Source organism: Chroicocephalus ridibundus, chromosome 1 (genome assembly GCF_963924245.1).
Source record: "Chroicocephalus ridibundus chromosome 1, bChrRid1.1, whole genome shotgun sequence".
Lineage (NCBI taxonomy): Eukaryota > Metazoa > Chordata > Aves > Charadriiformes > Laridae > Chroicocephalus > Chroicocephalus ridibundus.
This window is the reverse complement of record NC_086284.1, coordinates 210,305,893-210,318,737: the sequence shown is the minus strand read 5'-3', so window position 1 is coordinate 210,318,737 and position 12,845 is coordinate 210,305,893. Positions and strand designations below refer to the sequence as shown.

At 37.8% G+C, this 12,845-nt stretch overlaps 1 protein-coding gene across 1 annotated transcript in view; it reads left to right on the top strand.

The window, feature by feature from the left end:
- Positions 1–12,845, top strand: part of SEMA3E (semaphorin 3E) — a 147,889-nt gene that overhangs the window by 115,913 nt on the left and 19,131 nt on the right. Inside the window, exons 7-11 of the mRNA XM_063327313.1 lie at positions 343–485; positions 3,108–3,222; positions 3,565–3,634; positions 4,998–5,142; positions 10,336–10,558. Coding sequence (XP_063183383.1) covers positions 343–485; positions 3,108–3,222; positions 3,565–3,634; positions 4,998–5,142; positions 10,336–10,558 — 696 coding nt within the window. The remainder of the gene's footprint in view (positions 1–342; positions 486–3,107; positions 3,223–3,564; positions 3,635–4,997; positions 5,143–10,335; positions 10,559–12,845) is intronic.

The following is a 12,845-nucleotide window of genomic DNA, read 5'->3' as shown; positions in this document are numbered from 1 at the left end:
CCAGGTTTTAGCTCAATCCAAACTAAAATACATAAATCCCAGAGAACAGGACTAGAAAAAAGGTCTTTTTCTTGCACACATACAAAGGAATATTGATTTGTGAATTGGAGCTATAAAAATAGTTTGACATTAATGTATTCCACATGTTCTATAGATACCTACCCAGAAAAAAATAGCTTTTTTTCCCCCCTTCTACCACCTTATTCCCCTTAGGTAGCTCTCTGACTGATAGATCCCTGATTCTTTATTTTTTTTTCTTTTCTACCAGCTGATTTTAAGAACTGAAAAATAAGAGGATGTTTTAATAAATTTGAATTCCATTCATTTTGTTTTCTTTTAAAGAACCAAAATTCGTTGGCTCATACATGATTCCTGACAATGAAGACCACGATGATAACAAAGTATATTTCTTCTTTACTGAAAAAGCGTTAGAGGCTGAGACAAGCACTCATGCCATATATACGAGAGTGGGACGCGTATGCGCGGTAAGATCCTTTTCTCCCAGCTAAATGAAAAAAAGTATGTTCCTTTCTTTGGTCCTTTTCCCCAGGCAAATATGGCATCTGTTAACATATGTGAGAGTAAGTTATAGGTCTGAAGGAAAACCCTCTATCTAAACAGTCTCAAGCATCAGAAAATTCAAAAGCAGTCCAAAATCTGGACTTGAAGTCAAATTTTGCTGAGAGAGGAGGGCAAAGTTTAGAAATCTTGCTATTCAACTCCGTCCCTCTTTGTGCCAATATATAGTAACAGTAATAGCAGTTGCCCACAGGAGTCTTTTGCCATCCATATTCTCAATTCAGATCAAGGGTCCATCACCCTTAATATTGGCTGTAGGTCCAGGGTCTCTTGCAGCTCTCACAGCTGACATAAATTGATGTCCTCTCACATTCCTGGTGACAGGACCAGCCCAGACACCAGTTCTCTCTGACACCTCCTCTTGCCTTCCTATTCTATCAGCAAGGAGGAGACTTAACTCACCTGCGTGTGTGGAGGATTGATGGCTATCCTATCAGACAACACAGATTGAAACACATGAAATTCTATCTGAATGTAAAAATACATGTTTTTACTGCCAGGGTGATTGAACACTGATACAGGCTGGACAGAGTCTCTATCCTCAGAGATACTCAAAACCCAGCTGAACATGGATCTGGGCAATTTCCTGAAAAACTAGCTTAAAGAAACTTACTTTGAGCAGGGCAGTTGGCCTAGATGATATCCAGGGGTCCCTGATAAATTCAACTATCCAGCGATTCTGTAAATTTTGAAAACCTCTTTCTGATGCATGAACAATAGGAGGGGTGCAATGTCAGCCATCTATAGAGTGTTTTATAAATAATAGCTAACTAGCGTTTTCATTTCATCATTCTTCTCAACAGCAACTAAAGAAAATTGTGCAGATAGGAAACTAGAACAAAGGATTGAATTGCTCAGCAAATTATTATTGCAGCCAGGCATAAGGTTTACCAGAAGGAGCAGAAAAGCCATGAGGAGAGACCTTGCTTCCCTCCACTACCCTACACGATTACCCATTTCCCACACAGGCCACATTCCTGGTGTGTTGATCCCATCTCTTTTCGACTCCCTGGCCCCAAGCACAGGCAGTTGCTGGAGAGGACCACTATTAACACATGATCTCCCAGACTGAGCTGCCCATAATTGGTCCTCTCTGAAAACTGATGAAGTTTGAGTGCATTCCTTTTCTATTAATTGAACTACAATAAAGCTGATGAGAGAAGGTCTCCCATTCCCTTTGGGACTACAGCTGCTGATTAAAGGAAAGAATGAGAAGTTTATTTCTTAGCATCTGATTTTGTTTCAAAAAAAAATGCATTCTTTCCTCCTAACTGTAGGGGATACATTCCTAATACCAGCACACTACCTATTAACATTTCTTAAGGAATATTCATGTATAACTTAAAACATTTGAAGTATGCAAAGTACCAAACTGCAGTTTGGTAATGTTCACAAAGCCAGGGCACTCTCTCAATTCAAGCCTGCATCATGATCTGAAGTAGAATTCTTTGCCCTGTGTTCTGGTAGATGTCTGAATAGATTATTTTAATTGTTCCCTCTCGTCCGAAATATATCCACCTGAATGTCTTATCTCTAGCCTTGGGTTAAACAAAAATCCCACAGACCTTTCTCTTCCACTTGTCCAAAACTCCAAATGCTTTATCATCCAGACATTAACTTCAAATCTGCATGCTATAATTCAAATTTGATTTAATAAATACAAAAAATTGCTATCTCAGGATTCAAGAACTGGGGTGGGGTTTTTTTCCCAGCTTTTACATTTTCATCTGAACTGTAAAAGGTTTTGCAACACAGAGACACTGACTCTGTATATTTCTACTTTTCTGGGAAAAACACATCTCTGTTCTTGTAAGATCCCAATCTGAAGCTGAGGAAATCAATTAATTTCAGTAGCTAAGAGTGAAGTTGCAAGAAGAGTTTTGCAAGCCTAATACAGAGCCTTGAGCACTCAGGTACCCGAATATAAGGCCACAGCTTTAAGGATGCTACCCAAAGGGTACAGAGTCCAATCACTAAGCAGTACTGAATGCTCCCTTTTCTTGAGAGTCTGACAGTCGCAACAGCAAGAAAAAGATGTGACAACCATAGCAAAGCACGAATTATTTAAAGGTGTTGAGAAATTGTTAGAGCACCGTGTAGACATTTGCCTCAGACTTGCCCCAGATGTACCAGCTCTACCCAAGGCTTCAGTTTCCAAATGTGTTGATCCAACTGCACTGAGCTCCTACAGCAAAGCTAAACTTTGCTAATGTACTCAGTACATCCAGTTAACAAAAATGAGAAATAAAAAAGCTTTATAACAGCTGTATCATTAAAACTACACATGGATGCAGTACAGAATAAAAAAAATCTTATAAACCCACAGCTCTTAATGAGACCTGGACTTGATCAGTGCAATCCTACTTGAAAACTGACTCCAGAGAAATAATACTTGTAATAGACATGTGGTTTGAAAATGCGTGCTTTTGACATTAAAAGATGCAATAAGCAGCTAATTCAGCAGAGATGTTTGTGCTTCTAGACTTACTCATTCAAATTACTATCAGCATTTGTTTCTTTCTATGCAGAATGACATGGGAGGCCAGCGAATGCTCGTGAATAAATGGAGCACTTTCCTCAAAACCAGGCTGGTTTGCTCTGTGCCCGGGAGAAACGGAATTGATACGCATTTTGATGAATTAGGTAAACATCATAGACTGCAACGAACTTAAAACCACCATACAAAACATATACTTTCATGATAACACATCTTACTGTCAAATATTGTACTTGTATTCATTAACAGGGAATGGCTATTAGTGTTCTGTTTCCAGTGTAGATGAAGATCTGTACATATGGACCTGACTGTCATCAATTTTGCCTTTACTTATTGCATTGTTTATAAAGATTGCTTTTCAAATCTGCTTAAAATTAAGTAACATATATGAGTAAAATAGGATTGCACTTTTAACAAGCAATGAAGTTTCTCTTCCGGGGATGAGAAAAGTAATTTCTTACCACTAACATTGCATTTAAATTTTACAGAGGATGTGTTTCTGCTGCAAACTCGTGATAACAAAAATCCAGTGATATTTGGCCTCTTCAACACTACAAGGTAAACAACTAGAAGAAATAATAGTAGCAACAGAGGAATGTTTGAACAGCCTATTGCAGAGATAGAAGCTGCATGATAAATATCCCTTAGCAAATATATAGTAAACAGTTTAATCCCTGTTCTATTCACAGTGGGCTTCCTTGTTAATGTAAAAACTGCTCTGTGACACTCAAGGGCTTGAAGTCTCATTCAGCGATCCAGTCTATCTGGATCATAAATCAATTAAATGTTTCTCTGCTTGAAAATTTCCTAGTGCCCAAGTATATGCACTCCTGCATGCTTATAAGAGCAGCCACTTATCAGAGCCACCTGTTTTCCTTTACAAGCTCCACTGTAATGCAAGTTTAAGTAGATAGCAGCTTAAATTCCTACCAACTTCTTAGAGAACACTGAAATGCCAGCTGTGATGTTGCTGATGGTCTCCTTTTCCACAGTAGCCTGGTTCAAGTGCAAGCACGCAGTACCTGTTTCTTGGAGATCCAACTGCTAGTTTAGGATGTAACTGGTAGAGAAGAGCAACCGTGCTTTTGCCACTATTTCACTCTCCTGATTTATTTTTTTGGAATAAAACAAGGCAGACCTGGTCCTCTAGGGATGCAGGCATCTAACATTTCCTACTGGCTCCCTGTGCCATTAGAGAGAGGTGGGCAGCTAATTAAAACGATATGGATCGCCTTCTGGAGTCTTCAGAGATAATGCCTTTGTAGAGAGCACCGATACTTCTTTAAAAAATAACAAATTGCTTCTCTGGAACTAAGTGCATAAAATTTAAAAGTAAAAAGGATACTTTTATGTGGTTTGATCTACATAGGGTGATTTTGATGATCCAACTAATAACACCAACCAAGATTCCCACTCAATATAAGAAGACTGTTCATTTCAGTCAGCATTGGATGATTCCCATCTTTCCAAAGTAACAACAACAGGAAAAATCTTAGAGAATAAAAATGTTTAACTGTTTAAGTCACTACTCAAATTCATATAAGACCTGTGTTTAGTTCATTGCACTTCTTCTATGCTTATAAACAAGCAATTTAGAGCCTGTGTTCACCATCTTCAAATTTTGGGATAAAAACATGGAGCTTCCTCAGAGAAATGTTATAAATAGTATAACATTTTAATGTTATATATTTATATATATTTAATTTAATAACATTTAATATGAATATTAAAACATTAAAGAATTTGTAAAGAGCATTGGACATAGTAATTACAAGAAAAGCATTTAGGAAACAATAATTATTTTTTTTCTCCCTGAATGCTGTTGAAATGTGACTTATTTTTAATTACCTAATAATATCAGTATTATGTGTGCAGAAAGTGACATATTGCTTTAATAATGTCTTTGAATTTTACTTCACAGCAATATATTTAGAGGATATGCTATATGTGTTTACCACATGGCAAGTGTCCGAGCAGCTTTCAATGGACCTTATGCTCATAAAGAAGGACCTGAGTACCACTGGGCTCTATACGAAGGAAAAGTACCTTATCCTAGGCCTGGTTCAGTAAGTACAATCTACTTTCCACTACTTTACTGTGTAAATTAAGTAGGAAAGAAAAAGCAGACTGCTGCTAATGTACAAATCTTCACAATCCAGGATATATTTATTTAAATATATACATACTGCAGCATTTCTGCAAAAGTGTGGAATGGCTGAGCAATAAGTTTAATCAAGTACTAGAACCATACATTTCCCAATGGAAAACAGTGAAATAAAGTGTAAAAGATTTTTCAAAATCCTGTTGGGGCTTGATTTTAGCAACCTTGCCTTAAGGTGCTAAGGTCCCAAAGTTAGGATTGCTGGCAATAGGGGTAGAAAGAGGCACCTTTAGAAGGTGGGTCAGATGCTGCATTCAAAAGCAATAAAGTGCAAAAGTGCATTACCTAGGAAGGAACCTCAATTTCTATTGAATCTAGAATAACTGTTCTTCTAAATTTGGCTGATGACATATCTTTGCATCTGAACCTTGATAACTTTAATCTAACTGCCAAAGAAATAAATGAAAAATCAAATCAATTTAAGTGCATAGAGTGAACCGTGAGGCTTTTTTCTAATGGAACTTCTTGGTGAATGGGTTGTCCCTACTGACTTCTCTTGAGAAAATAAAGCTAGGATGAGCTAAAAATACGTAACTATATTCACAAAAATATTTTCCAATATAAATAAGCTTATTATTGCAAAAAAGTAAACTTACACAAGGCAATTCACTTTCCCTCTATTGCCTGCTGAAACTGGGGCATTTAACAAGTGTTAAAGGGAGGAAAAAAAAAACCAACCCTATTTCAAGATCAGATCGTTCTGGTTCCTTTTTTCTATCTCTTTTTCAAAAAGGATCAAATTTCAATATTGCAATAATTTAGATGATGCACAGTTTGGAAACAAGACAAAGATTTTAACAAAAGTAACTAATCAGAATAAACACATTTTTAGATAAGGAGTAAATCCTCCATCGCCAGTCCTTCTTTCAGGACTGGTTCTTTATAGAAGCAATGGTCTAGCATCCTCACAATTCCTTGGTTTGCTTTCAGACATCACAATCCAAGATTTTTTTGCCTTCAAATCAGGTTCCTGGGCTTATTAACATTCTTGTTCTGTAACTTTTACAATGAATATAGAAATATTAAAACAATGTTGCAAAGAACCAAACTCAGCAAAATCACTCATGCTTTCTGCTAACTCATTTTCTCATGAGTTTCTTTAAAACCTTCTTTTTTTTTTTTTCCGATGGACATTAAGTGAAGAAAAGAGACAAGACATATTTTGAAAATGTAATTAATCAGGCAACTGTTGTAGCATACTTTGTAGCATATTCTCAGGTGCTGTCACGTAGAGAAGTGTTTCTGGCTGGCACTTAGATTTTTAATTTGGTAAACAGAAATTCTGGAGGAAATCACAAACACTTTGACACAGGTCATTGATTTCTACAAGGAATTTTCAATTTCTATGTTGATTTCTCAAAGGCATCACGAGTAATCTTCATTTCAAACCCTTTTCCTGTTTCTTTTTAGGTGTTTCTGAAGTTTCTGTCCCTGTAGTATCTTATCCCAGGGCTTTCCCATGCCAGCTCAGGGGTTGAGGAGAGCAGTCCCCCTTCACTGCCTGCCTCTGCGGCTTGAGGGTGCCCTTTGCATGGCAGGGGTCTGGCAGCATCGCACAGGCGGGGCATGACCAGGGCCTCCCTCACCTTCCCCTTCCTGCTGCAAGTCAGGAGGAGTCCCACAGCAGGCAATGCCAGGCTAACCCAGACAAGCATCACACCCAGGATTTCTTCTGCTCCCTGTGCTTTTGGGGAATACAACTACTTACCCACCCATGGCAATTGCCATCTCTTGCAAAGCTGCTTTGTTTATTCTCGCTGAAGGTCTACCCCTTATCATGTCTGCATTGTGCAGATTTTTGACTCTGGGAGATGCAAAGACATTTCTAATACCCTTTTGGTTAAACGCCGTCCCCCCCCAGCTCTCACACTTCACCTCTTTATCCTCTCGCAGGCCAGGGGCTCGCTCTCTTGAGCTTACGGTGGAATAAACAGTTGCTGGAGCGTTACCTTCAGTGTTGTTTTCCCTTTGCTAACTGAATCAATATTCTCTTTTATACTAAAAGCATTCATTTTCAGAAATGAACATTGCATACAATTCATTTATCACTGAATCGCAGAAATGAGAGGTGAAAATGCCTATTAGCTTATCAAGTCCATGCCAGTACAGCCTTTCTCCCCGCGGTATGATTTCGAATGCATGTCCTCTCTCATTTTAAATTAATGTTTTCCTCTGCTTCTCTTGGGGTTAGAGACATAAGTCAAAATGCTGAAGTGGATGTTCCAAAAAAGAGATTACCTGGGATTTAAACGCTATGAATATGATTTGACCGTCTTGGCCAATAAGCTACCACTGTATCAGTGCTGACATTAATACCAAATGGTTTTTTGTCTTTGATGTGGATCAAAGTAAGTAATCGATGTTGAGTCAGTACAGGAAAACAGATAAGTAAATTATTAAATTTTGAGCAAAACTGTTTAATTCAAAGGAATTATTAGTTTCCTATTTGACATTTTGTATAGCAAATCTGCAGTTTTTACAGTTTTACCAAATAATGAGACAGTACCATGCATGGATTGCAGAATGGATGTATCTTTTATAAAGATGATACAGTTCAAATTCTTTAAGTGGTATTCAGTTTTTTCTTTTTTTTTTTTTCCCAGGCTGTTAAAACACAACACATATGTTCTTTGGACTAATGTTAAACACAGGCAGGAATTCAGTATTAATGACTGCAATCATTACATTGATATCTCCTACCACTGAAGATTAAATGTTTTGGGGTTTTTTTGGCAAGAAGGAGAGAACACTGAGACAACACTTCAGCAAAGTTGACAGTGATTTACAGAAAGGTTGCCCTAAGTTCCACTGGCTTTCGATGCTTCTCTGCCTTGGCTCTGAATGGCCACATTTGGGGCAGACTGGATTGTAGCCTCCCCAACAGGCAAGGCATAGGAGCTGAAACAGATGTAAAAGAAGAGAGCAAGCGATTTTCCCAATGTCATGGAAAAAGTTAGCTGAGGAACTAGGTCTTTCCTGGGTGTTAATCGATTTAATCACATTTATTGTGATTAAATCTATATGTTGCAGAGCACGTCAGAGGCTGAAGTGGCTGGCTCTGCTAGCTAACAGGGGATTAATTGATTCATTTTTGGCTGCTCGTTTAGGGCACAGTTTCGAGATCTTTTCAATGCTTTTCCAGTAGCAAGAAGAGAGAGCATGTTTCGGGCTGTAGCCCACAGTGTTAGGTTTCACACTCCAAAGAAAAGGTCAGCATATTGGTAAGCTGAATCCCACTACTTTTCCCATTACAGGAGTGACAGTGACAAGAGGCCAAAAATAACCTGCTATTAGGCATCTCTGAGAGTCAGCGCTCTTTGATCTTAGCTATTGAATGGGTAAAGATGGAGTCTGTAAGGAACAGGAGTACAGTTTAAAGCTAAACATACAGAAAACCACTGTTCAGAGCCACACTGGTTCTGGCAGACTCTGCAATCTGCTGCTCTCTGAAGTCTGCTTGAAGCACTGCTTCTGCCATAATCTCTGCTCCTGTTTTGTGATTCATTTAGTGCATTTAGACTGTGATGCTTCTGGGAATGACATCAGTTACCTCAAAAATGGTGTTGATTGATAGCCTTCAGAGATAGCTGCATCTACTGTTTCCTTTCTAGACTTCTTGATTTTATTTAATTAAAAATGAAAAGCCTGTGAAGGATTATTTTTATTAAATCTCGCCAGGGCTAGAACTTTGCAAAGGGAACCTGGCAATGTCTATTCACTTCATAAACTGCGCAGTGCATGGAAAGCAGAGGCTTAGCCTGTCTTCATGCTCCAGCTCTGTATCTTTATTGCAAACAGCCGGTGAAATTCCATCACTAGGTTGATTAGACAATTACTTTAAAGTCAACACTGAACAAGTACTTTCCTGTAGCTAAGCCCCCAAAGTGGAAACAAACATTGCCCCAGTTGACAAGTGCAGGAGTTTGTTATTGTCAATTACAGCTGACCACGAGTTTAAAATTACTGTTTCCAGTAAACATAAAGAATATTTTATTTCATTTTATTGATTGAAAAATCCAACTTAAATAGAGAAAGGCTGCTACTGTGGCTTTGCTTGAAATGCTTCTTAAAACCACACTGTCTTATGAATATGTGGAGAAAGTAAACAGTTACTGAGATATTTCCAGCTTGATCATAAATGGTTTCAATTAGACATCATGAAGCAAATTGGAAATGTAGAATCTATTTCAGTTAGGGAACACTATATCCTTTGCAAAGCATCCTAAAATTAACTTCTCTGTTTAACACATTAAATTATCCCTAATTGCACATTTGACCAAAGGAGTAAGCGTCTTTTAATCAATCATTGACATAAAGTCTATTTACTTTGCAAAACAGTAGATTGGTCAATGCAAACATTGGTATTTCAAGCTAAACTGTGATATAGAATACTGACATCGTAAATTAGAAATTAGAATCAAAGGTAATACTATTAGAATGCCTGAGATCAAGAATCTGCTGCTGCTGGCATCATTTTGGCTTTGAGCAACCTGGTCTAGTGGAAGATGTCCCTGCCCATGGCGGGGGGATGGAACTAGGTGATCTTTAAGGCCCCTTCCAACTCTAACCGTTTTATGATTCTATGATTTTTAAGTGTGTTTAATTTCTTATGGTAATACATTTTGCAATCAGAAGTAATTAGACCAGAGACTGACTTCAAGCATTAGTATACTACTGACTTCACATGGCTGTCCCTCTCCTGGGATAGGAACCCCCTTTCTCCTAACTCTGTCAGTGGTCATTTTGATTACATCTTCAATCTGAATTTGGGGAAGACATTAGCACTATGTTTTTTGTAAAAATCTAAAAGTGTCACTATTTATTTTGCTTTTAGTATGCCAGACAAGAAGGAGGTCCCTCTTTCTAAACACGACAGTGCCAAGACTCTGTTCTCCATTCCCTTTCTTGGCTTCTCACGATTAAAAATCTAAACATGCATAAGGCATAGATTTCACTGTCCCAATTCCTACTGTGGTCTTCTGTGCCTGTTTTTATGACAGGTTTTCTGTAGACTTGTCATTACCCCTGAAAACAAGACCTGTCTCTGACAATTTATTTGGCAAACCTTCAGGATAATCTGTGTTTTCTATTTTTGCAGTGTGCCAGCAAGGTGAATGGCGGTCTGTACACCACCACCAAAGACTATCCTGACGAAGCCGTCCATTTTGCCAGAAGTCATCCACTGATGTACCAGCCCATCAAGCCTGTTCATAAAAGACCAATACTAGTTAAAACAGATGGAAAGTACAATCTTAAACAAATAGCAGTGGACAGAGTAGAAGCTGAAGATGGGCAATACGATGTATTGTTCATTGGCACAGGTAAATTAAAAAAAGCAAGGAAGAACATTTTTTTTTTTTTACCTCCAGAATGAATGAAATTAAGTTGTGCATAGTCCAAAAAAAAAAAAAAAAATCAATATAACATTCCTCTTTAACAATCGTTCTTTGCATGACTGTGCCAGCCTTCAATTTAAAGAAAAATTTAGTCATTCTAGAAATGTGTTTCACTGTGCTGATAATATTATGTACAAATATAATAGTAGGAAAACATTTAAAAGACTAGGGAGGGAGAGACACTTAAGTATGGGATTCACTTTTTTTTTTCCCCCGCTCCAAATAAGAATCTTAAATTAAATTCCTGAGCAACTGGCTTTATTATTAAAACTTCAGAACACAATCATGTAGATGAGCATAGTTTTGAGCTGAAACCTAGACTCTGAGAGAAACACAGGTGATACGATTTTCAAAAATATCAGTTCAAGTTACTGACTTTATTACAAAGTTTGTTTTCACCAGTTCTGGAGACCACAAGTCTAGCTGATACCATGAAAAAGAAACTACCAGCTTCCAGACTTGGGTTACAACACAGTTTAAGGGAGGAAGGAGGAAATACCCAAGTTTCTTAAAAAGAAACTGTTAGATGCTTTCTGCCAAGTTTTCTTGTCTTTCTTTTGTGTGTTTTCATAAGATACATAGAGCTTGTTTAAAAACGATTTTTTAAACATCTACCAAAATATATGAACAAGGTGAAATATGTCACAGACCTGCTGTAACTCTAAGTAGCCAGAGGAAAAAAAACACATTCTAATGGTATTTGAAAAACAAGAAAACATAAGAAAATAAGAGGATTTTGGAACAAGAAAAGACTTCAGTCACATCTAATCTGCCTGGAAAAAGACCAAGGATTCATACATTCACATTTTATCAATTTAACAACAGGAGTGGTATCACAAATCATTTTGACCATTTGTCTAGGAAAGCAGTTACAGTGAATTATTTTTTACTAATGAAATTCCTCTGATAAGCACATTTCAGTGTTGAGAACATTCAAAAGAAGCATACTTGTAGAATAGCAAAGGCTTATTTATATTAGCGCTATTTTCTAAGCTTTTAAATGACCTCAGTATGGTCTCGGTATTGGACTTAGTGTCATCTATAGAATATTATGCCATGTGTCACTTATTTCCCCACAGTGGATTTTATAATGGTGACTAGAATTTTTGTATTTTCCACTTGCATTTGTGATCTGGATATTATATCAAATACTCTTGTACACAAGTCCTCTGTTCAGCAAAGTTGAATCCAAAGGGACTTAAGGCTGTACTTTAGAGCAGTGCTGGACTGGCACCCAACAGCTGCTTAGTCTTCTCCAGTTGTCTAATCTCAGGTGACAAGAAATTCCAGCGTAGGAATTTGGGTTTTAGAAACTCTAAAATGAACCCTGCAATCTCTGTTCTGGCAAAGTTCCCATCAAAAAACTCACTGCTGCTCTTAGCAATATAATGTTAGAAAGGGTTAATCTTCTCTGATTCAAGTCCAGCACCTGCTTTGTAACATAAGTAAACAGGGTCTTACAGCCGAGCAGAAGTTTTCTTAGAGTAGCAGTGCACGATAGAAAGGTTCATCAAAGGCAAAGTCTGAACGTCAGGGCACTTTCACGTGTCTGTCTGCAGGATTTGAAGAGGGACTTACTTATGAAAATCAGAGCTCAAAATGCAATTTCTTTTTACGGTTGCATCACAAAATGGATACCTTTGATTAGATATTCTCTTTGAGAAATGGTGTATGACCCCAGCTTACTGGTGCCTCTTTATGTTTGCCCCTTTGATCTTTAGCTGAACATTTTTCCCAGTGCTTGTCTGCTCAATATTTCCCCTGTAAATCAAAGGTGACTGAAAATAACAGAAGAAAGGAAGTGATATTTGCCATTGTTGATGATAGATTTTCAGATTAAGGAAAGCAAGACTATTCTAACAATAGTCAGCAAGACAAAGCTGAAGTAGTGGAAGACCAGATGCTATTCATGTGTTTTAATTTCCTGCAAGAGTAGTACTGACAGAAAGGCTGATAGATCTAAACTGCAATGTGCCTTAGACTTTTTGAATGTGCAGATTTTTTTTGCTGTTGTTCATCTTCCTTGGATTGACACCTTCAGCTCAACAGAAGCTCGGTGTTCCCCTAGAGGGGGGTGACAACTTTGGACAATGAACCCCTGAAAGTGTTTCTACTCTTGCCTGGAGGAACGGAGATGCTGCCAGCAATTAAGGATAGTTATCATTTTCCTAATTAGTATAAACACTCTGATCCTATAATTAAAGCCACTTTG